Source organism: Tachypleus tridentatus, unplaced genomic scaffold (assembly GCF_004210375.1).
Source record: "Tachypleus tridentatus isolate NWPU-2018 unplaced genomic scaffold, ASM421037v1 Hic_cluster_2, whole genome shotgun sequence".
NCBI lineage: Eukaryota > Metazoa > Arthropoda > Merostomata > Xiphosura > Limulidae > Tachypleus > Tachypleus tridentatus.
The window spans coordinates 52,224,714-52,248,010 of NW_027467782.1; the positions used below are offsets into that span (position 1 = coordinate 52,224,714).

Sequence of the window (23,297 nt, forward strand, 5' to 3'; positions counted from 1 at the left end):
AATCATATTTTACCTGGACTATCTTAGTGTAGGCTTTGGATATTCATGTACTTATCTTAACTAAAAATACTTTAATTTTAACTGTTTTTGTTGAAGGGAGCAGAAAAAGACTATGAAAGCCACTCTTTTACATATTCATTGATTAGACCTACTAATGTTTTTGTATTTACTATAAAAGCAAGTGATTGTATTTGACCTTCGAACTTTGTTTTGTCACTAGTTTTGAGCCCAGTATGGGAAAAAAGAAACAAAAGGAAGTTAGTCCACCACCAGAGGAGGAATACATTGTAGAAAAAAATCCTGGACAAGAGAATGCGAGGTGGTAAAGTGGAGTATTATTTGAAATGGAAAGGTTACCCAGAGTAAGCTAACATTTACCTTCAAGTTTGTTTGTCTTTATTAAACTTTATAACTAACTTATTTTGCCACATATATTAGGTACTGGTTCTACTCATAACCAATTGTTAATTTATTAAAAAACAGTGCTGGACAGGTTCCTTTTACTTGCACATTTCTTTAATCAGTCACTGTTTTGTTTGTGAAGGTCCGAGAACACTTGGGAGCCAGAAGGGAACCTTGACTGTCAAGAACTTATTGCAGAATATGAAGAGAAGAGGAAGAAAAGTGCAGAAGATAAAAAAGATTCATCAGATAAAAAGCGGAAAGTGAATGGAACTGAAGGATCTGAAACCTCGCCTCAGAAGAAAAAGAAAAAACTAGAGGTGAGTTGATAGTTAAATACAGTTAGTGATAAAAATGGTGTCGGATGTTTTATTTCTGGGAGATGTTTTGCTGTTACCAGATGTATGGTCTGATGCTTAAATTGTCATCTGCATGAGATAGGTATTATCTTTGTCCTTGGAAAGGACCATCAGGAACGTCCTTGTAGAAACTTCTTAATGAAGTGATTTGTGATGACGAGAAAACCCACTTGTAGAGAAAATTATATATTTATAAATGGCTGGTATGGGTAGAGAAAGCACTAGTAGAGGAGCAAACAACGTTTAGACCTTCGGTCATCGTCGGAATCACAAAGCGATGACCAAAGAAGATGGAAACATTGTTCACTTCTCTACTTGTGCTTTCTCTACCCATACCAGCCATTTATAAATATATAACAAAGTAATTGTGTTGATTGTGACTTTACATTGAATGGTATGTAATGTACAAGTTACCCACTTGTTTTTCACTGTGGTCAAAGTAATTCCTTATTTTATTTTTAATGTATATGTGGGTGACAGTTGTTTGTAAGATGAATGTAGTGTATGTTCATTCACATGGCTTGTGTGTCTGTTTTTAATTGAACAATCTAAAATTACACTTGTCAGTGTAATAGAGGTTTGACACTGGATATAATTTTATTATATGTATGCTGGTGAGGAATATCCAATATCTCTCTCCTATTTTAAGTGTAACTATTGGTTTTAGGAAGATAACAGACCAAGAGGGTTTGACAGAGGTCTTGATCCAGAAAGAATAATTGGAGCGACAGACTCAAGTGGAGAACTCATGTTCCTTATAAAATGGTAATGTTGTTTTTGTTCTTAATTTAAAGCAATGAGTAAGAAAATACCAGATGAATGAAGAGACAGATTCATATGAAATATGTACATTTTCAGTATTATAATTTTGATCAATCATGTCTTAAAACATGCAGGTCAAAATATACCCACTAAATAAAGTTAATGATTGTCAGTTTTCAGACATGTATGGGGACTTTTTTACAATCATAATGGCATAATTGTATTGAGGAAACAAAGAAAATGGGTAACTGGGCTCTACTGTAGCCCCAATTCTCAGTACAAACACTAGTGAAATTAGGTTATGCACATCTGGCTTGTGTGTGTTGGGGGCTGACTTCTAGATCTAAAACTATATGTTGAGACTCACCCTAATATGTGTGGTTCAGGACAATTGTTTAAAGTGGGGTTAATCCTTGTGCAACAGGCTCAGTACAATACACACAAATTTGTATACACATTTGTACACGATAAGTATTTATACTGTAATTTTTTGATACAGCATGTGTAATTTCACAAAATGTGGTAGATGTTTAGTTTTACAAGGTTTTAGCCCCACAGTGGCATGTCTGCAGACTTACACCTCTAAGGACCTGGTTTTAATATCCATGGTGGGCAGAGTAGAGATAGCCCATTGTGTAGGTTTGTGCTTAATTACAAATAAACAAAGAAACAGAAGTTTTTGTTCCCAAAAAAAACGTTTTTAATCAAGTATTTGTAACTAAAGATTTGTTTGTGATAATATTGTGTGTTTTTAGTTACAAGTACCAAGTGATTTCATGTTATGGTTAAAACCATATTCATCCCAAAGATCTCCAGTATTATTTATATAATCTTTAAAACCTCCAAAATACATTTAAAATGTTTGTTTTAATTATTAGTAATATTAAATAACACCTTCACTCTCTCAGTTATAATAAAAAAATATATTTCAGCTAGTATATTGTGTTGTGGTTTCCATATGCTACTAGCCCTGATGAAAGTTAAAGAAGAAATGTTACTTTAAATAGTGTTTTTAATTATTATCTGGAAACTGAGACCCATTTTTTTCTGTTGCCAGTGTACATCACAAATTTCAGTAACTGTTATTTAGTATTTGAAAAAAAGAAACAAGATGTTATGTCATCTGTTATTAAACTATATTTAGTTAAAGTTAATTTGTACTAAGAGAAGGACCACTAATGTTAAAATATCATGCACAGCTATTATTATATTATATAATAAAACATTATTTGTGGTAAACATTCTAAAACATCATGAATTACATTATGCATTAGTTTATGTGCCTCACTTTAGAGGTTCCTTCCTGTAAATCACCTGTTTTTAACAATCTTCATTAAGTTTATTTTACAGTTTGAACTTGTTCGTGTTCAACTAAGTTTGCTAAACATTTTACTGATAAACAGCTGTTTTTTACCTGACTTGAATAAACATACTTAATTTAAATTTAATATAAAACTTAAAAGAAAATTGTTACAATGTTGGTTAGTTGGTCTCATTTTAACAGTTCTTTAGTGACCCTTAGTTGACATGTATTAGACCCATTCAGTATTTAATGGTCAACATACTGATAGTGTAATTACTTAATTATGACTTCATGGAATTTATACACAACTATGTTGGTTCACGTATTTCTAGAGAAAGCAATGTGTTTTAAGGTTTCCTAGTGATAAGTAGGTTTGTTTTAAGGTTTCATAGTGATGAGTAGTTTTCTTTTAAGGTTTCCTAGTGATGAGTAGTTTTGTTTTAAGGTTTCATAGTGATGAGTAGTTTTGTTTTAAGGTTTCAAAGTGATGAGTAGTTTTGTTTTAAGGTTTCATAGTGATGAGTAGGTTTGATTTAAGGTTTCCTAGTGATGAGTAGTTTTGTTTTAAGGTTTCAAAGTGATGAGTAGTTTTGTTTTAAGGTTTTCATTGTGCTGAGTAGTTTTGTTTTAAGGTTTCATAGTGATGAGTAGGTTTGTTTTAAGGTTTTCTAGTGATGAGTAGGTTTGTTTTAAGGTTTTCTAGTGATGAGTAGGTTTGTTTTAAGGTTTTCATTGTGCTGAGTAGTTTTGTTTTAAGGTTTTCTAGTGATGAGTAGGTTTGTTTTAAGGTTTTCTAGTGATGAGTAGTTTTGTTATAAGGTTTCAAAGTGCTGAGTAGTTTTGTTTTAAGGTTTCAAAGTGATGAGTAGGTTTGTTTTAAGGTTTTCATTGTGCTGAGTAGTTTTGTTTTAAGGTTTCATTGTGCTGAGTAGTTTTGTTTTAAGGTTTCATAGTGATGAGTAGTTTTGTTATAAGGTTTCAAAGTGATGAGTAGGTTTCTTTAAAGGTTTCAAAGTGATGAGTAGGTGTGTTTTAAGGTTTCATAGTGATGAGTAGGTGTGTTTTAAGGTTTCATAGTGATAGTAGGTGTGTTTAAGGTTTTCATAGTGCTGAGTAGGTTTGTTTTAAGGTTTTCTAGTGATGAGTAGTTTTGTTATAAGGTTTCAAAGTGCTGAGTAGTTTTGTTTTAAGGTTTCAAAGTGATGAGTAGGTTTGTTTTAAGGTTTTCATTGTGCTGAGTAGTTTTGTTTTAAGGTTTCATAGTGATGAGTAGGTTTGTTATAAGGTTTCATTGTGCTGAGTAGTTTTGTTTTAAGGTTTCATAGTGATGAGTAGGTGTGTTTTAAGGTTTCATAGTGCTGAGTAGGTTTGTTTTAAGGTTTTCTAGTGATGAGTAATTTTGTTATAAGGTTTCAAAGTGCTGAGTAGTTTTGTTTTAAGGTTTCAAAGTGATGAGTAGGTTTGTTTTAAGGTTTTCATTGTGCTGAGTAGTTTTGTTTTAAGGTTTCATAGTGATGAGTAGGTTTCTAATAAGGTTTCAAAGTGATGAGTAGGTTTGTTTTAAGGTTTCATAGTGATCAGTAGTTTTGTTTTAAGGTTTCATAGTGATGAGTAGGTTTGTTTTAAGGTTTCATAGTGATGAGTAGTTTTGTTTAAGGTTTCAAAGTGATGAGTAGGTTTGTTTTAAGGTTTCATAGTGATGAGTAGTTTTGTTTTAAGGTTTCAAAGTGATGAGTAGGTTTGTTATAAGGTTTCATTGTGCTGAGTAGTTTTGTTTTAAGGTTTCATAGTGATGAGTAGGTTTCTAATAAGGTTTCAAAGTGATGAGTAGGTTTGTTTTAAGGTTTCATAGTGATGAGTAGTTTTGTTTTAAGGTTTCAAAGTGATGAGTAGGTTTGTTTTAAGGTTTTCATTGTGCTGAGTAGTTTTGTTTTAAGGTTTCATAGTGATGAGTAGGTTTCTAATAAGGTTTCAAAGTGATGAGTAGGTTTGTTTTAAGGTTTCATAGTGATGAGTACTTTCGTTTTAAGGTTTCATAGTGATGAGTAGGTTTGTTTTAAGGTTTCATAGTGATGAGTAGTTTTGTTTTAAGGTTTCATAGTGATGACTAGTTTTGTTTTAAGGTTTCAAAGTGATGAGTAGGTTTGTTTTAAGGTTTTCATTGTGCTGAGTAGTTTTGTTTTAAGGTTTCATAGTGATGAGTAGGTTTGTTATAAGGTTTCATTGTGCTGAGTAGTTTTGTTTTAAGGTTTCATAGTGATGAGTAGTTTTGTTATAAGGTTTCAAAGTGATGAGTAGGTTTCTTTTAAGGTTTCAAAGTGATGAGTAGGTGTGTTTTAAGGTTTCATAGTGATGAGTAGGTGTGTTTTAAGGTTTCATAGTGCTGAGTAGGTTTGTTTTAAGGTTTTCTAGTGATGAGTAGTTTTGTTATAAGGTTTCAAAGTGCTGAGTAGTTTTGTTTTAAGGTTTCAAAGTGATGAGTAGGTTTGTTTTAAGGTTTTCATTGTGCTGAGTAGTTTTGTTTTAAGGTTTCATAGTGATGAGTAGGTTTGTTATAAGGTTTCATTGTGCTGAGTAGTTTTGTTTTAAGGTTTCATAGTGATGAGTAGGTGTGTTTTAAGGTTTCAAAGTGCTGAGTAGTTTTGTTTTAAGGTTTCAAAGTGATGAGTAGGTTTGTTTTAAGGTTTTCATTGTGCTGAGTAGTTTTGTTTTAAGGTTTCATAGTGATGAGTAGGTTTGTTATAAGGTTTCATTGTGCTGAGTAGTTTTGTTTTAAGGTTTCATAGTGATGAGTAGGTTTCTAATAAGGTTTCAAAGTGATGAGTAGGTTTGTTTTAAGGTTTCATAGTGATCAGTAGTTTTGTTTTAAGGTTTCATAGTGATGAGTAGGTTTGTTTTAAGGTTTCATAGTGATGAGTAGTTTTGTTTTAAGGTTTCAAAGTGATGAGTAGGTTTGTTTTAAGGTTTCATAGTGATGAGTAGTTTTGTTTTAAGGTTTCAAAGTGATGAGTAGGTTTGTTATAAGGTTTCATTGTGCTGAGTAGTTTTGTTTTAAGGTTTCATAGTGATGAGTAGGTTTCTAATAAGGTTTCAAAGTGATGAGTAGGTTTGTTTTAAGGTTTCATAGTGATGAGTAGTTTTGTTTTAAGGTTTCATAGTGATGAGTAGGTTTGTTTTAAGGTTTCATAGTGATGAGTAGGTTTGTTTTAAGGTTTCATAGTGATGAGTAGGTTTGTTTTAAGGTTTCATAGTGATGAGTAGGTTTGTTTTAAGGTTTCATAGTGATGAGTAGGTTTGTTTTAAGGTTTCATAGTGATGAGTAGGTTTGTTTTAAGGTTTCAAAGTGATGAGTAAATTTGTTTTAAGGTTTCAAAGTGATGAGTAGGTTTGTTTTAAGGTTTCATAGTGATGAGTAGGTTTGTTTTAAGGTTTCATAGTGATGAGTAGTTTTGTTTTAAGGTTTCAAAGTGATGAGTAGGTTTCTTTTAAGGTTTCATAGTGATGAGTAGTTTTCTTTTAAGGTTTTCTAGTGATGAGTAGATTTGTCCCGACACAGAACTTTGTTTTGTAGATCATAAGTGTGTGATTTTCTATGACTATAGGAAAGGTAGTGATGAAGCAGACCTTGTCCCTGCCCGACTAGCGAATGTCAAATGTCCACAAGTGGTTATTCAGTTCTATGAAGAAAGGTTGACATGGCATACAAGCTCCAGTCATGACGAGGAAGAGAAAGGAGAGAAGTAGTCGTAACGAAGCCCATATTCCATATAACTCTTCATCAGTAATATAGGTGCACCTCAAAAAACAGAGGTTTTTTGTAGTGTTTGCATATCGAAGCTTGTTCATTACATTAGATTTCTCTGCTTTTTTACTTTTTGAGCATTAATACCCAAAAAGAGCCATAATTTTCAAGTTGTTTTTATCTTCATTCATGTATGTTTGTCGGCATCTTGTAAACTCTGTGACACCCCAAAATGTTCCAAGTTTTTATCCATTTAATACAAAGAATTCTACTAGTACAGAATGTTTTTACAATATAAATATTTAACCCCATATCTCAGAAAGAACAAAGCAGCTAATTTATATTTTTGTTTTAATATTTTGTTCCTGTTTAATGTGTTACCATTCAGGCTAATGAAAAACCTGTATGTTAGAAAATAGATTTACTGTATTACATGCTGTGTATCCTTGCAAGTTCTGGTATACCAGTGCCACCTAGTGCTGTTCTTTAGCGACATTTAAACTACTGTGTTAATCCACATTTCAGTTAATAAATCACCATCAGTGTAATATACCATTTGAGAGCTGTTCCAAACTCATCTTTTGTTTCTCATAAATTCAATTGGTAATCAGTATTAGACCATTCACAATGATTTGGTCATTTCAGATACTCATCTTTAAAAGAGAGCAATACAAATTTTGTGAATCCTGCCTTAATATAATATCTTAGGATTATATAGAGAAACAACACATCTTTATGACAGTTGTGAATGATTTATACAAAATTACCTTCTTGGGTTAATATCAAAGATCATTAATTTCATCAAGGATAATAAACCATCTAGTGGATAGTTTGTAGAAACTATGATGTGGGGAAACACTACACAGGTTCTATTAACAATAATACACCATCTGAAGATAACAGTGGTGGATAGTTTGTAAAAACTATGATGTGAGGAAACATTACACAGGTTTTATTAACAATAATACACCATCTATAGATAACAGTAGTGGATAGTTTGTAAAAACTATGATGTGAGAAACACTACACTGGTTTTATTAACAATAATACACCATCTATAGATAACAGTAGTGGATAGTTTGTTAAAACTATGATGTTAGAAACACTACACTGGTTTTATTAACAATAATACACCATCTGTAGATAACAGTGGTGGATAGTTTGTAAAAACTATGATGTTAGAAACACTACACTGGCTTTATTAACAATAATACACCATCTGTAGATAACAGTGGTGGATAGTTTGTAAGAACTATGATGTTAGAAACACTACACTGGCTTTATTAACAATAATACACCATCTGTAGATAACAATGGTGGATAGTTTGTAAAAACTATGATGTGAGAAACACTGCACTGGTTTTATTAACAATAATACACCATCTATAGATAACAGTGGTGGATAGTTTGTAAAAACTATGATGTTAGAAACACTACACTGGCTTTATTAACAATAATACACCATCTGTAGATAACAGTGGTGGATAGTTTGTAAGAACTATGATTTAGAAACACTACACTGGCTTTATTAACAATAATACACCATCTATAGATAACAGTGGTGGATAGTTTGTAAAAACTATGATGTGAGAAACACTACACTGGTTTTATTAATAATAACACACCATCTATAGATAACAGTGGTGGATAGTTTGCTAAAACTATGATGTTAGAAACACTACACTGGTTTTATTAACAATAATACACCATCTATAGATAACAGTGGTGGATAGTTTGTAAAAACTATGATGTGAGAAACACTACACTGGTTTTATTAACAATAATACATCATCTATAGATAACAGTAGTGGATAGTTTGTTAAAACTATGATGTTAGAAACACTACACTGGTTTTATTAACAATAATACACCATCTATAGATAACAGTGGTGGATAGTTTGTAAAAACTATGATGTTAGAAACACTACACTGGCTTTATTAACAATAATACACCATCTGTAGATAACAGTGGTGGATAGTTTGTAAGAACTATGATGTTAGAAACACTACACTGGCTTTATTAACAATAATACACCATCTATAGATAACAGTGGTGGATAGTTTGTAAAAACTATGATGTGAGAAACACTACACTGGCTTTATTAACAATAATACACCATCTGTAGATAACAGTGGTGGATAGTTTGTAAGAACTATGATGTTAGAAACACTACACTGGCTTTATTAACAATAATACACCATCTATAGATAACAGTGGTGGATAGTTTGTAAAAACTATGATGTGAGAAACACTACACTGGTTTTATTAACAATAATACACCATCTGTAGATAACAGTGGTGGATAGTTTGTAAGAACTATGATGTTAGAAACACTACACTGGTTTTATTAACAATAATACACCATCTATAGATAACAGTGGTGGATAGTTTGTAAAAACTATGATGTTAGAAACACTACACTGGCTTTATTAACAATAATACACCATCTGTAGATAACAGTGGTGGATAGTTTGTAAGAACTATGATGTTAGAAACACTACACTGGCTTTATTAACAATAATACACCATCTATAGATAACAGTGGTGGATAGTTTGTAAAAACTATGATGTGAGAAACACTACACTGGTTTTATTAACAATAATACACCATCTATAGATAACAGTGGTGGATAGTTTGTAAAAACTATGATGTGGGGAAACACTACACAGGTTTTATTAACAATAATACACCATCTATAGATAACAGTAGTGGATAGTTTGTTAAAACTATGATGTTAGAAACACTACACTGGCTTTATTAACAATAATACACCATCTATAGATAACAGTGATGGATAGTTTTGTTAAAACTATGATGTGGGGAAACTATACTGGTTTTATTAACAATAATACACCATCTGTAGATAACAGTGGTGGATGGTTTGTAAAAACTATGATGTGAGAAACACTACACTGGTTTTATTAACAATAATACACCATCTATAGATAACAGTGGTGGATAGTTTGTAAAAACTATGATGTTAGAAACACTACACTGGTTTTATTAACAATAATACACCATCTATAGATAACAGTAGTGGATAGTTTGTTAAAACTATGATGTTAGAAACACTACACTGGCTTTATTAACAATAATACACCATCTATAGATAACAGTGATGGATAGTTTTGTTAAAACTATGATGTGGGGAAACTATACTGGTTTTATTAACAATAATACACCATATATAGATCATGGTGGTGAATAAGCTATAGAAAATTTACTTAAGTATTAAACTTGTTATCTAAGGATAGTTTAAGGTGATTTAAAAACCACCTTTAGTGCTTGGTACTTAAAGCTAATGAAAGATACACAAGTTACAAGTCGAAAATGTGTTGTAAGAGGTAAACTACAGTCAGTGAAAACAGAAGAAATCATTATAAACTGATGATTTTCTTTATTTTAAAAGTCAAGATCTAACGTGATATAAATATTTGTACCATTATGGTGGTAGCTAGTATCACAATTTGATTTGTAAGTTTAGAGTAAAATACTTAAAATTATTAGATGTTAAGTATATTTTGCTGTTAACTAAAACACCTGTGTTGTCAATGTGACAGTACATCAATAACATTAAATATTTTTGGGTCTTACACACACAGTCTTTGTTACGACCACATTTTATACATGTGGGATTTCTACTGTTGCAGTTGTTATATTATTTGTATGGGGATTTCTACTGTTACAGTTGTTCTTGCTTATATTATTTATATAGGGACTTCTGCTGTTGCAGTTTTTCTTAGTTATTTGCATGGGGATTTCTGCTGTTGCAGTTGTTCTTAGTTATATTATTTGTATGGGGATTTCTACTGTTGCAGTTGTTCTTGCTTATATTATTTATATAGGGACTTCTGCTGTTGCAGTTTTTCTTAGTTATTTGCATGGGGATTTCTGCTGTTGCAGTTGTTCTTAGTTATATTATTTGTATGGGGATTTCTACTGTTGCAGTTGTTCTTGCTTATTTATATAGGGACTTCTGCTGTTGCAGTTCTTAGTTATATTATTTGTATGGGGATTTCTTCTGTTGCAGTTCTTAGTTATATTATTTGTATGGGGATTTCTACTGTTGCAGTTGTTAGTTATATTATTTGTATGGGGATTTCTGCTGTTGCAGTTCTTAGTTATATTATTTGTATGGGGATTTCTACTGTTGCAGTTGTTAGTTATATTATTTGTATCTCAACAGATAATTAGGGTTACATAAATATTCTAACTTCTGTAGTAAAGTTACATGTTAGGTATCAAGCTCTCAACATTGTTTTTTAATCAGAGTGGGGGTATTTGTGTGGGTGTGATATGAAAGGATGTGGTAGATACTGTAAACTGACCAGACAAGAGTGGGCCATAAATGCTATTGACTAGCTGCCATCTTTCTAGTTAGTTATTTCAAAATTTGAAAGCGACTGTGTGAATACAGTTTAGTTTTGTGTGGCATTTTGAAATGTGGATGTCAAAGAACCATATTAACAACTTATAATTTGTTGAACGTAGGCACAACTAATTAAATATATACAATTAGTTGTAAGTTACTTTGCTCAGTGGCACATGTTACATCTTTCATAAATTGAAAATTTTACTTTAGCATGGCTTAGTGTGTTGTTTCATAGTTTCTCAAAATCTGTTACAAAAGTAAAGACATGCCACACTCCCTCAATGAGGGAACACGTCGTGGTATTGAAACCAGGTAGTGGAAGGTAAAAGATATAGAATATAACTTGTGTAGGGGAATAAATTTTGTATTATAAAGGATGGATACCTTAAGATGTCGTAAAGAAAACATGAAATAGAAGAGATATGAACATTGTATTAAACAGCTTCTGTGGCTAATAGACTTGAACAAGAATTATAATAAGGCCAACCAAGAAGTGGTAAAGAATATCAGGAATGGGAAATGGAAACGTTGACAGTCTATCAACGAACCAGGAAGTATCAGCACACACGTTAACCAAATAACATTAAAGATGCCAGAACCAACAACAGCAATTGGTAGAACAATTCAGATAATTTCTTACTGAACTATATCTATAAACAGTTCCAGACGTTCCACCAACAGAAATAATTTCAGGAAAATTGTGAACAATCTTAAGCTAGAAATGAAGGAAGCCATTATGGAAGTAAATAGAAGCTATTAAAACAGACATCGATATAGCCACAGAAGGCTCTACATTCTACATCATAAGGTTTGGGAAGAGGGAAACAGCAGAATGTAAAAACTGTCTGATGATGGTTTAAAATAGAATCATATGGAAAAGTTGAAAGAATAGGTTGACAAGCTTTGGGAGGAACAAATGGGCTTTTGTCAGAGCTGTACAGCAAATGGAAGTAATCTATCGGCTATGAGGTAACAAAAAGTACGTGTCTGATACAAGCCACACATTAGTGGATGAAGTAAATCATTTGCACTGGGTCCAAGTTACTTATAGTTGGGAGGTGAAGACTAGGGTGTTACACCATTTCTGTTACTAATAATCCAGTTTATCAGAAAAAGAAATGAGTGGAATTAGTGAACTCACTTGCAGCCCAATATAAAACAATTATCTCATTCAAAGTGAACTTCACTGAAGTATATCAAGGCGATTTAATACAACAACCTAATTGTCTTCAAAGAAGATCTTTTGTAGGGGTCAAGGATCAAACCTCTACCTGCCTGGCATAGGGGCAGAGGTATAGGAATCCAGCTTACATGACTTGGAGAAACACCTTCAATTAAAAATGGTCACAAAAATAAGGGTTTTTAACTCTTATAAAATCTGTACATTAGCCATAAGTTATATTATTAACTTGTGTAAAACGTTGACAATTATTATTACCGAAATAACAGGATTTCATTATATATTTTTGGAAGCAGAAAATAATATGTACGTCAGTTGTGAGATGGGACCATACTCGTAATAGAGAATAATGTGAAAACTACAATAGTACAAAAACATTAGTTCGTTTGAACATCGTGTTTCAGAATGCCTTGATAAAATTATAATTCTTATGCAGTAAGATTGTTGATAGTTAACTCTTAAATGGCGGCCATCATCATTTGATGACGCAGGCTAAAAACATCAATTAGCAACCTCTCGCACCGTACTCACTCAAAGCATTGCGCCTAATTCATTTTTTTAGTATAAGTCATGGAAGAGAAAAAGTTTCTTTTTGTTTTCAATTTTGCACAAAGCTACTTGAGGGCTATCTGTGCTAGCCATCCCTAATTTAGCAGTGTAAGACTAGAGTGAAGGCACCTAGTCATTACCACCCACCGACAACTATTGGGCTACTTTTTTACTAATGAATAATGGGATTGACCATAGCATTATAGGGTCAGCATGTTTGGTGTGATGGGGATTTGAACCCACGACCCTCAGGTTACGAGTCGATCCATCAGAAGACAAAATTAAGGTATTAGCACGTGATAATTATTCCAATGAAGAAGAAACAAACAGGTATTAAGTGTTTTGTAATTCCTACATTTTATCAAACTATAATGTGTCCTATTGTGTGAGAATCAGATATGTGTTTTGTAAATCCTTGAATTACAAAGAAAGTGAAAGTAAACCTCTTTTTACTTCATGAAGCAAGAAATGTGAAGATAAAACTGTTGAGGAAATATACACTCTTTGCTCTTGTGATGTTTGTGCAATATGTATAAATCATGTTAAGCGATTATTGAAAGAATGGTCCCTTTATAAGAACTCCAAGTTTTCCATAATACATTACTCAAGATCGATTTAGGGTCAATTTACTTTACCAATAACGAAGAACCGAGTGCAAATGATTGTTTGTGGAAAGTTCGTGAAGTGTTTCCAAAATAGAGCTGTGGAATCTTTTTATCCGTTTATGTAATTATGGATGAATCTCTGATTGTTTTCAAGCAAGTGCCATAGATTTGGAATAAAGATCTTTGTATTACGTGACAAAAAATGTAGTAGAAGTAATTATCTGTTCTGCAATTGATGTAGATCCTTGATTAGAATTTTTAGAGTCAGTTGTCAAGCAATTGAAGAAAGACTGCCTTGAAAAAGGTCACATATTACATACAGATAATTATTATATACGTCTGGAATATGCTATTTTCTCTTTGAAAATAAGACTGATTTTGTGGAACAGTTATAACTATTCAGAAGAACATGCCTAAAAACAGACTAAGAAGGAAGGAAATATTTTAACACTACAATGGAAAAAAAAAACATCCATTTTACTTTACTTAGTACATTATGTAAAGGTGAAGTACGGTGGAAAGTATGGTTACTAAATGACCAAAGTTGATATGGTTATACTGTGTGACTAGTTGACAAAAGTGACATGACATTGATTGTGAAGTAGAACAAAAAGCTCTATTCAACTAACTGATATCTGAACTTTGAATTATACTGTGTGACTAGTTGACAAAAGTGACATGACATTGATTGTGAAGTAGTACAAAAAGCTCTATTAAACTAACTGATATCTGAACTTTGAATTATACTGTGTGACTAGTTGACAAAAGTGACATGACATTGATTGTGAAGTAGTACAAAAAGCTCTATTGAACTAACTGATATCTGAACTTTGAATTATACTGTGTGACTAGTTGACAAAAGTGACATGACATTGATTGTGAAGTAGTACAAAAAGCTCTATTCAACTAACTGATATCTGAACTTTGAATTATACTGTGTGACAAGTTGACAAAAGTGGCATGACATTGATTGTGAAGTAGTACAAAAAGCTCTATTCAACTAACTGATATCTGAACTTTGAATTTTTGAGGCAGTTTAGTTACACTGTAATTTACAAATAATTGGAAGGGTGACAAGACCTTTCCCAGGAAAACATAACCTTACTGTCCCTAACAGACTTGTTGTAAAAGAATAATTATCTCGGCATCTTTTAGAAAGTATCCCGTCCTTATGAGCTAGTAAACAGTGGACAAAGACATGTATGAAAGATGATCTAACGAATATAGAGTAGCGCTGTGCATTTGAGATTGTCTGTGTGACTTTTCATATCGTAAAACCATTTTAACTTGTAATAAATATGTATTTGGGTTTTATTCATTTGCTTTCATATTTTGCTCAAAATTCACAATAAAAATGATAAAACATTATGTTTAAGAAATGTTTTCCCACTTTTTACGTCTCTGATGAGCTACAACATCCCCGCTGTTGGAGGGTTAAAACATCAAATTTTATTTATATCCAAGTTACAACAATCTCTCACTAACCCAGTAATAAAGTGTTTTACATAATTTCCGTTACAGACTGAGAGAGGATAAGTCGCTGTAATTTGTTATGGAAAAGTGGTACCCATCACAACGAATAGACCAGACTGAAATTGGTCGCTCCCAAATCAGAAGGCGCAGGGTGTTTGTTGTTGGGCACGAGGCTGCACAGTCAGCTGTTTGTGTTATCTCTACCACAAATATTGGAATTCAATTTTTAAATTAGCTGCCTGATTTACTTCCGAACCACTAGGTGGCGGCACGGATGTAGAATTCAGTTGGTTCCAATGAACGGTTCTACACAGATGGAAAAGAGAACTTTCTGCAGATTGTTTGTTTGTTTTTCAAATTTTGCGCAAAGCTACACAAGGGCTGTTTGCGCTAACCGTCCCTAATTTGGCAATGTAAGACTAGAGGGAAGGCAGATAGTCATCACCACCCACCAACAACTCTTGGGCTACTCTTTTGCCAACGAATAGTGGGATTGATCGAAACATTATAACGCCCCACCGCTAAAAGGGCTAACATGTTTGGTGCGACGAGGATTCGAACACGTGACCATCTAGTTACTAGTCGAGCTCCGAAACCCACCTGGCCATGCCGGGCCAATCTCTGCAGAAGATAGACAAACAGAAAAGTGAGAACTCTTGCAGAAATGAATGAGCTATGACGAAGGAGCTAATATTTGAAATATGCACTTTGCTTTTCTAAAATTGCCGATTAGAAAGTTCTTGACATGTTCATGATAAGAATGTTATACCCACAATGTTGAAGTGGTATTAATAAAGATGGCTGACGGTTGGATTATAACAAGTTCCTTTATTCTATAAAATCATAAATTCAATTCTATGGTTACGCCCTAAACTGAATCTCCGTGAGATATAAATAGTGTTAAGGTTATCGTACTGAATCTTCGTGAGATATAAATAGTGTTAAGGTTATCGTACTGAATCTTCGTTAGATATAAATAGTGTTAAGGTTATCGTACTGAATCTTCGTGAGATATAAATAGTGTTAAGGTTATCGTACTGAATCTTCGTGAGATATAAATAGTGTTAAGGTTATCGTACTGAATCTTCGTGAGATATAAATAGTGTTAAGGTTATCGTACTCAATCTCCGTGAGATATAAATAGTGTTAAGGTTATCGTACTGAATCTTCGTGAGATATAAATAGTGTTAAGGTTATCGTACTGAATCTTCGTGAGATATAAATAGTGTTAAGGTTATCGTACTGAATCTCCGTGAGATATAAATAGTGTTAAGGTTATCGTACTGAATCTTCGTGAGATATAAATAGTGTTAAGGTTATCGTACTGAATCTTCGTGAGATATAAATAGTGCTAAGGTTATCGTACTGAATCTTCGTGAGATATAAATAGTGCTAAGGTTGTCGTACTGAATCTTCGTGAGATATAAATAGTGTTAAGGTTATCGTACTGAATCTTCGTTAGATATAAATAGTGTTAAGGTTATCGTACTGAATCTCCGTGAGATATAAATAGTGTTAAGGTTATCGTACTGAATTTTCGTGAGATATAAATAGTGTTAAGGTTATCGTACTGAATCTTCGTGAGATATAAATAGTGTTAAGGTTATCGTACTGAATCTTCGTGAGATATAAATAGTGTTAAGGTTATCGTACTGAATCTCCGTGAGATATAAATAGTGTTAAGGTTATCGTACTGAATCTTCGTGAGATATAAATAGTGCTAAGGTTATCGTACTGAATCTTCGTGAGATATAAATAGTGTTAAGGTTGTCGTACTGAATCTTCGTGAGATATAAATAGTGTTAAGGTTATCGTACTGAATCTTCGTTAGATATAAATAGTGTTAAGGTTATCGTACTGAATCTCCGTGAGATATAAATAGTGTTAAGGTTATCGTACTGAATTTTCGTGAGATATAAATAGTGTTAAGGTTATCGTACTGAATCTTCGTGAGATATAAATAGTGTTAAGGTTATCGTACTGAATCTTCGTGAGATATAAATAGTGCTAAGGTTATCGTACTGAATCTTCGTGAGATATAAATAGTGCTAAGGTTGTCGTACTGAATCTTCGTGAGATATAAATAGTGTTAAGGTTATCGTACTGAATCTTCGTTAGATATAAATAGTGTTAAGGTTATCGTACTGAATCTTCGTGAGATATAGTGTTAAGGTTATCGTACTGAATCTTCGTGAGATATAAATAGTGTTAAGGTTATCGTACTGAATCTCCGTGAGATATAAATAGTGTTAAGGTTATCGTACTGAATCTTCGTGAGATATAAATAGTGTTAAGGTTATCGTACTGAATCTCCGTGAGATATAAATAGTGTTAAGGTTATCGTACTGAATCTTCGTGAGATATAAATAGTGTTAAGGTTATCGTCTCTATTTTTCTCTTCTCATTCATTTTGATTTCTTGTTAGTTTCTGCGACACTATTTTCATGAAGGATAAGATATAAGTCGCGGTCATTAAAAACCCACTCACTCATTTTACAGAGATTTTCACTTTTGTTCCAGAATAAATAGTAGACTGTTTTCAACACTGTATCACAAGTTTCCTCAATAGTCTGAAATTTACAGTAGTTTTCACTCTGCTTTCTGTTTGTTTTTTAACTGATGTTAGGAGTTTTTGATTGACATTAGCTATGAGAAACTTTTAAAGAGGGCGCTTCTGATCATAAATTTGAACATCATAAGCTCTGATCTGTGTACAAGTATTACCTTTGTAATTCAATGATTAACAAAGGTGGGAACTGAAAAGTTTCGTACTAGTCCGAGCACGTGGGTATGAGATATGAATAGTGGCGACATCTAGGAGAGCGTTATAGGCTATATAGAGGGTTGACGGTGTTTTGTATGAACTGTTATCAACCAGAGAGCATGCGAAGCGGCAATACGTTTGACGGAAATGTTCCGATCGTTCGTCATGTTACTGTGGTTACAAACGTAGTGATAAATGTTATTTTATAATAAATGAAACTTACTCCTGAATATACGTCGGTGGAAATTGATAGAATTAGGAAAGTAAAACAAACAACTAAAACAACCAACTGTGGATATAAATTGAAACCTAAACGAAACTTTAGACTTTTTAAAAATTTATTTCCGGGGAAAAGTTTGAAATGGATGAAACCAATCTTCCAGGTAAGTCATATATTTAACCCTTTCAAGAGTTACTTTTAGAGCTTTTGACACAAGCTAAGGTTCCATCACCATAAATATATGATCGGATGCCCCTGAATAAATAGCCGATACACGATACGTTTAGGTTTACATCTTTATCAGACGCTAAATGATCAAAATATGCACGCACATATATAAATATATATTGATAATAATGGAGAATCCACCTTGAGCTTTGCCACAGATTTCACAGTATAGTCAGGTATTATGATAAACGTTATAGTAAAAACGTAAACATTGCTCACACAGTATCGTTATGTATAACAAAAAAGCGTGGACACTGTTTATACAGTATTAGTCGACATTCAAAGAAAAGTAGCGTTAATAAGAAACCTCTGAAGACTATATAGAACATTTAGGTGTCACAAGACAATTGTCTGTAATAAGAAATCTTTGAGCAATATAGAGAACTGTTAGACCTTTAACAAAGAAACACTGTAGAGAATTGTAAGACCTTTAATAACAAAACACTGTGGAGAATTGTTATACTGTTAATAACGAAACTCTGTAGAGAATTGTTAGACTTTTAATAACGAAACACTGTAGAGAATTGTCAGACCTTTAATAAAGAAACACTGTGGAGAATTGTCAGACCTTTAAGAAAGAAACACTGTGGAGAATTGTTAGACCTTTAACAAAGAAACACTGTAGAGAATTGTTATACCGTTAATAACGAAACTCTGTAGAGCATTGTTAGACTTTTAATAACGAAACACTGTAGAGAATTGTCAGACCTTTAATAAAGAAACACTGAAGAATACTGTTAGACCGTTAATAACGAAACACTGTAGAGAATTGTTAGACCGTTAATAACGAAACATTGTAGAGAATTGTTAGACCGTTAATAACGAAACACTGTAGAGAATTGTTAGACCGTTAATAACGAAACACTGTAGAGAATTGTGAGACCGTTAATAACGAAACACTGTAGAGAATTGTGAGACCGTTAATAACGAAACACTGAAGAATACTGTTAGACGTTAATAACGAAACACTGAAGAATACTGTTAGACGTTAATAACGAAACACTGAAGAATACTGTTAGACGTTAATAACGAAACACTGTAGAGAATTGTTAGACGTTAATAACGAAACACTGAAGAATACTGTTAGACCGTTAATAACGAAACACTGTAGAGAATTGTTAGACCGTTAATAACGAAACATTGTGGAGAATTGTGAGACCGTTAATAACGAAACACTGAAGAATACTGTTAGACTGTTAATAACGAAACACTGTGGAGAATTGTTAGACGTTAATAACGAAACACTGAAGAGAATTGTTAGACCGTTAATAACGAAACACTGAAGAATACTGTTAGACGTTAATAACGAAACACTGAAGAATACTGTTAGACCGTTAATAACGAAACACTGAAGAATACTGTTAGACGTTAATAACGAAACACTGAAGAATACTGTTAGACCGTTAATTACGAAACACTGAAGAATACTGTTAGACGTTAATAACGAAACACTGTAGAGAATTGTTAGACGTTAATAACGAAACACTGAAGAATACTGTTAGACCGTTAATAACGAAACACTGTAGAGAATTGTTAGACCGTTAATAACGAAACATTGTGGAGAATTGTGAGACCGTTAATAACGAAACACTGAAGAATACTGTTAGACTGTTAATAACGAAACACTGTGGAGAATTGTTAGACGTTAATAACGAAACACTGAAGAATACTGTTAGACCGTTAATAACGAAACACTGTGGAGAATTGTTAGACGTTAATAACGAAACACTGAAGAATACTGTTAGACCGTTAATAACGAAACACTGTAGAGAATTGTGAGACCGTTAATAACAAAACACTGAAGAATACTGTTAGACTGTTAATAACGAAACACTGTGGAGAATTGTCAGACTTTTAATAAAGAAGCACTGTGGAGATTTGTTAGACCGTTAATAACGAAACACTGTAGAGAATTGTTAGACCGTTAATAACGAAACACTGTGGAGAATTGTTAGACCTTTAATAACGACACCAATCGCGTTATGAATTGATAATGTGTCTAGATTTTTTTCAACTTTTGAAAAAAGTGGCATTGTGTCCTTTTATTTGTATTTTTCTGAGACTTTTAGTTGTAAAGAGTTGTAGAACTAATGCCATTGTGAGAATACTGTTATTTTCTTACTCATATAAGTAAATTAACTTGATTTTGTAAGGTAAAACAATGAAATTTAGATACGATATGCCCTGTAGAATGTTATCCCATATCTGTAATGTTGTAACTTTTTAAGAAAGGTATTTCAGAATTGTTTCCAGTAAACACATCCACATATAAATATATAAATCATGTTACACAATCTTTCCACACATGATAAAGATGGATTTTATTCTACAGTAATTGTATCTTGTAATTTATCATGACAAAACTGGATATCATCCACATCGTTTTTTACCCTCCAAACAAATTTGTTTGAAACAGAAATTTAAACATCCGACAGGATAAATAGGTTCTGCTTGCAACGCCAGACTGACTGTTAAACACCAGTGATCTTTGGACTTGTAAATACGCCCGTCTGCGATAAATATGCCATTTCTGTCATGACTAGCGCTCCGAAGATTTCGTTAGACACGTACATTAAAGATGTCAACATCACTCTCAGAAATCTTCGTTTTAAAAATATAAGAACCGCATCAGGTTTTGGTTTAAGCAAACAGCATCAGAGATTGTATACTTCCTTACAAGATTCTCCGAGGTTGGATTTTTTTCTGTTGAAACCGCTTTTATGCGTGAGTGTTTTTTAATATCTTAATCCGATATTTCTTGTGAAAAATATACAAAATGAAATAAAACTAACATAGAAAAACGAGTTTATTTAAAATTACTGTTGTTCTACGTAAGTTAACGACAGATATTTTTACAAACTACCATCTGTGAGGATTGTCCCTAACATAGTTGTGAGTTGTCAGTTTTACATAAACCACGACTGAGACGTGAACCGAAATTTCATAATCTTGGATGTTACATAAAATATACAAACATCAGAGTAGTCTTCGAACAGGTTTGGTTTGGTTTTTGGAATTTCGCACAAAGCTACTCGAGGGCTATCTGTGCTAGCCGTCCTTAATTTAGCAGTGTAAGACTAGAGGGAAGGCAGCTAGTCATCACCACCCACCGCCAACTCTTGGGCTACTCTTTTACCAACGAATAGTGGGATTGAGCGTAACATTATAACGCCCCCACGGGAGGGCGAGCATGTTTGGCGCGACTCGGGCGCGAACCCGCGACCCTCAGATTACGAAGCGCACGTCTTAACGCGCTAGGCCATGCCAGGCCTAAAGCATGTTTGGTGCGCTGAGGATTCGAACCCGCGACCCTGAGATTACAAGTGGAACGCCTTAACCCACCTGACCATACTGGGCCTCTTCGAACAGAGACACAACTTCATGTTTTCACGACATAGTTGTTTCTCACTCGCCAAAGTCAAACGTTTATTAAAAGTAGGAGCTTGCGAAAACGAGGCTTACAACTTCAGATCGGTTAAAGCAGAAAATAAATGTAATTCGTAGACTGCAGGTTTAAAGACGTGAAACAAATACATTCAACTAACGTATTTAACTAATGTTTGTGTCTGAATTTCACATCGTTACGATCCTACACATATTACATAACAACAAGTTTCAAATTATAATCACGTGGAGCTGTTATTGCATATCGATTGTCACACAAGTTCGTCCTGACGCACTGCAGCACCACATAGTGAGTTTTTATTTAAATTACCAAAAAATATCTTTCCGGGCTTCTGTTTTTGAAACCAAAGGATTAACATTACAAACTGTTATTGAAGAAGTGCATTTAAATGTTATAGCAGAAATAATAATAGCAAGGAATTGTATAGGCAATATGATTCTTTCTAAGCATTTTTGTTTTCGGAAATAATTCTTTCAACAGAGTAAAGGGATGGAACAACTAACACTAATTTTGACAGATAATATATTATTAATGAGAACTGTTTAGTGAAAGTGAAAAGAATGTACACTACGTTATATCTTCTGTAGCCAGTGCTGACGAGGCCTTTCGGGCAATACCAGGGTTCTTTTGGAAAATGTAACACGTTTCCTACACGAACAAGCGAAAATAGTGGCATAGAAATGATTTGTTCATGTTGCCACATGTTCAACGATGACCACAGAACGTGAATTGCACGTGTCTCATCAGTTCACTGATCTCATTAGTCAGTTTAGTTCAGTATAGAGACCAGTGTCTCTGTTATCGTACATATGACACTGTGCATAGCCTATATTATCCATTAATAAATGAAATCGTTAATCAAACTTTTATTACAAAGAAGATTTTCTCAATGATTCACAGATCTCCTACTGAAATCGACCAAAGTTATTTAAAATTTTAAGTGGGATTATGTTGTGCTTGTGGGTGGTTGCTAAAATGATTCGTTTTTTGCACAACAGGATAAACCATATTAAATGTTTTTTTGTTTTTTGAAAAAAAGGAAACCGTGTTTTATATATTACTAGTAGATTCTCGTTAAAACAATTCAATGATAACTTCCTAAAAATAGTGATGAAGATAAATATACAATGTGCAGCCAATTCATTCCCTTGAATTAGAGTGTGTATGCAATATGATTGTCTAGTGGGCCGTTTACAACCGTTTTTTGTCATTTCATGTGTCATTTTAGTAAGGAAAATTGTATTGCGTTTCTTTTTAAACAAAAGAGACTGTTATAGTGCATTGTTGGTTGGAGTTTGGATACAAAGTGTGTATCCAACACAACAGGGTCCTCAGGTTTATTAATTAGCAACGTGGATTTTTTTTTCCCGCTGGATATCACCGTTTTTGTCATTTTACTGAGCTTGAGAAAAAAACTGCTGAACAGCTGAACTCTTTGACATTTGTCATTTCTACAAGAAGTATCAAAGGGGAGATAATCAACACCATTACAATTAATTTATTTAACACGTTACAATAAAATCATACATGCCTATAATACCAAGATTAATATGTGTGTGTGAATATAAGAAAAATGAAGAACAATAAGCGTGTTCTCAAACACCTTATACATTCTGTCGATTCATTCGAAATATTGTTTTCAGTCAGTTTCCGGATTTGGAACCCCGTGAAATTCCAGCACAAAAAGGAAACATTTTTCTTCGTAGTAAGTTTTCTCAGATTGACCGTTCAGCACATACGAAAACTCACCGATCGATTGAAGTTTCAGGGACTGTATTTCTTTGTTTGGAATTAAGCACAAAGTTATACAATAAGCTATCTGTGCTGTACCCACCACGGGTATCGAAACCCCGTTTCTAGCGGTGTCAGTCCGCAGACTTACCGCTGTGCCACTAGGGGTCTAAGAATTGTAAAAAAAAAAAAAATTTTC

General features: G+C 33.3%; 1 protein-coding gene and 1 pseudogene across 10 annotated transcripts in view; both read left to right on the forward strand.

Moving 5' to 3' along the window:
• The first annotated feature begins 233 nt into the window (after positions 1–233).
• On the forward strand, positions 234–7,123 carry LOC143242581 (chromobox protein homolog 1-like; annotated as a pseudogene). Its single transcript, XR_013022964.1, has 4 exons — positions 234–362; positions 545–722; positions 1,429–1,526; positions 6,429–7,123. The product of XR_013022964.1 is annotated as a chromobox protein homolog 1-like (transcript).
• A 10,451-nt stretch (positions 7,124–17,574) lies between these two features.
• LOC143242492 (uncharacterized) overlaps positions 17,575–23,297 on the forward strand; it is a 40,930-nt gene continuing 35,207 nt past the window's right edge. For 8 of the 9 annotated variants that reach the window (XR_013022813.1, XR_013022817.1, XR_013022816.1 and 5 more), the window contains exon 1: positions 17,578–17,896. Coding sequence is in view for 2 of the 9 variants with exons in the window: in XM_076485922.1 (XP_076342037.1) it covers positions 17,875–17,896 (22 nt within the window). In the remaining 7 variants the exon portion in view is untranslated. Of the gene's footprint in view, positions 17,897–23,297 lie in introns of all 9 variants that reach the window. The other variant, XM_076485924.1, reaches the window with a different exon arrangement.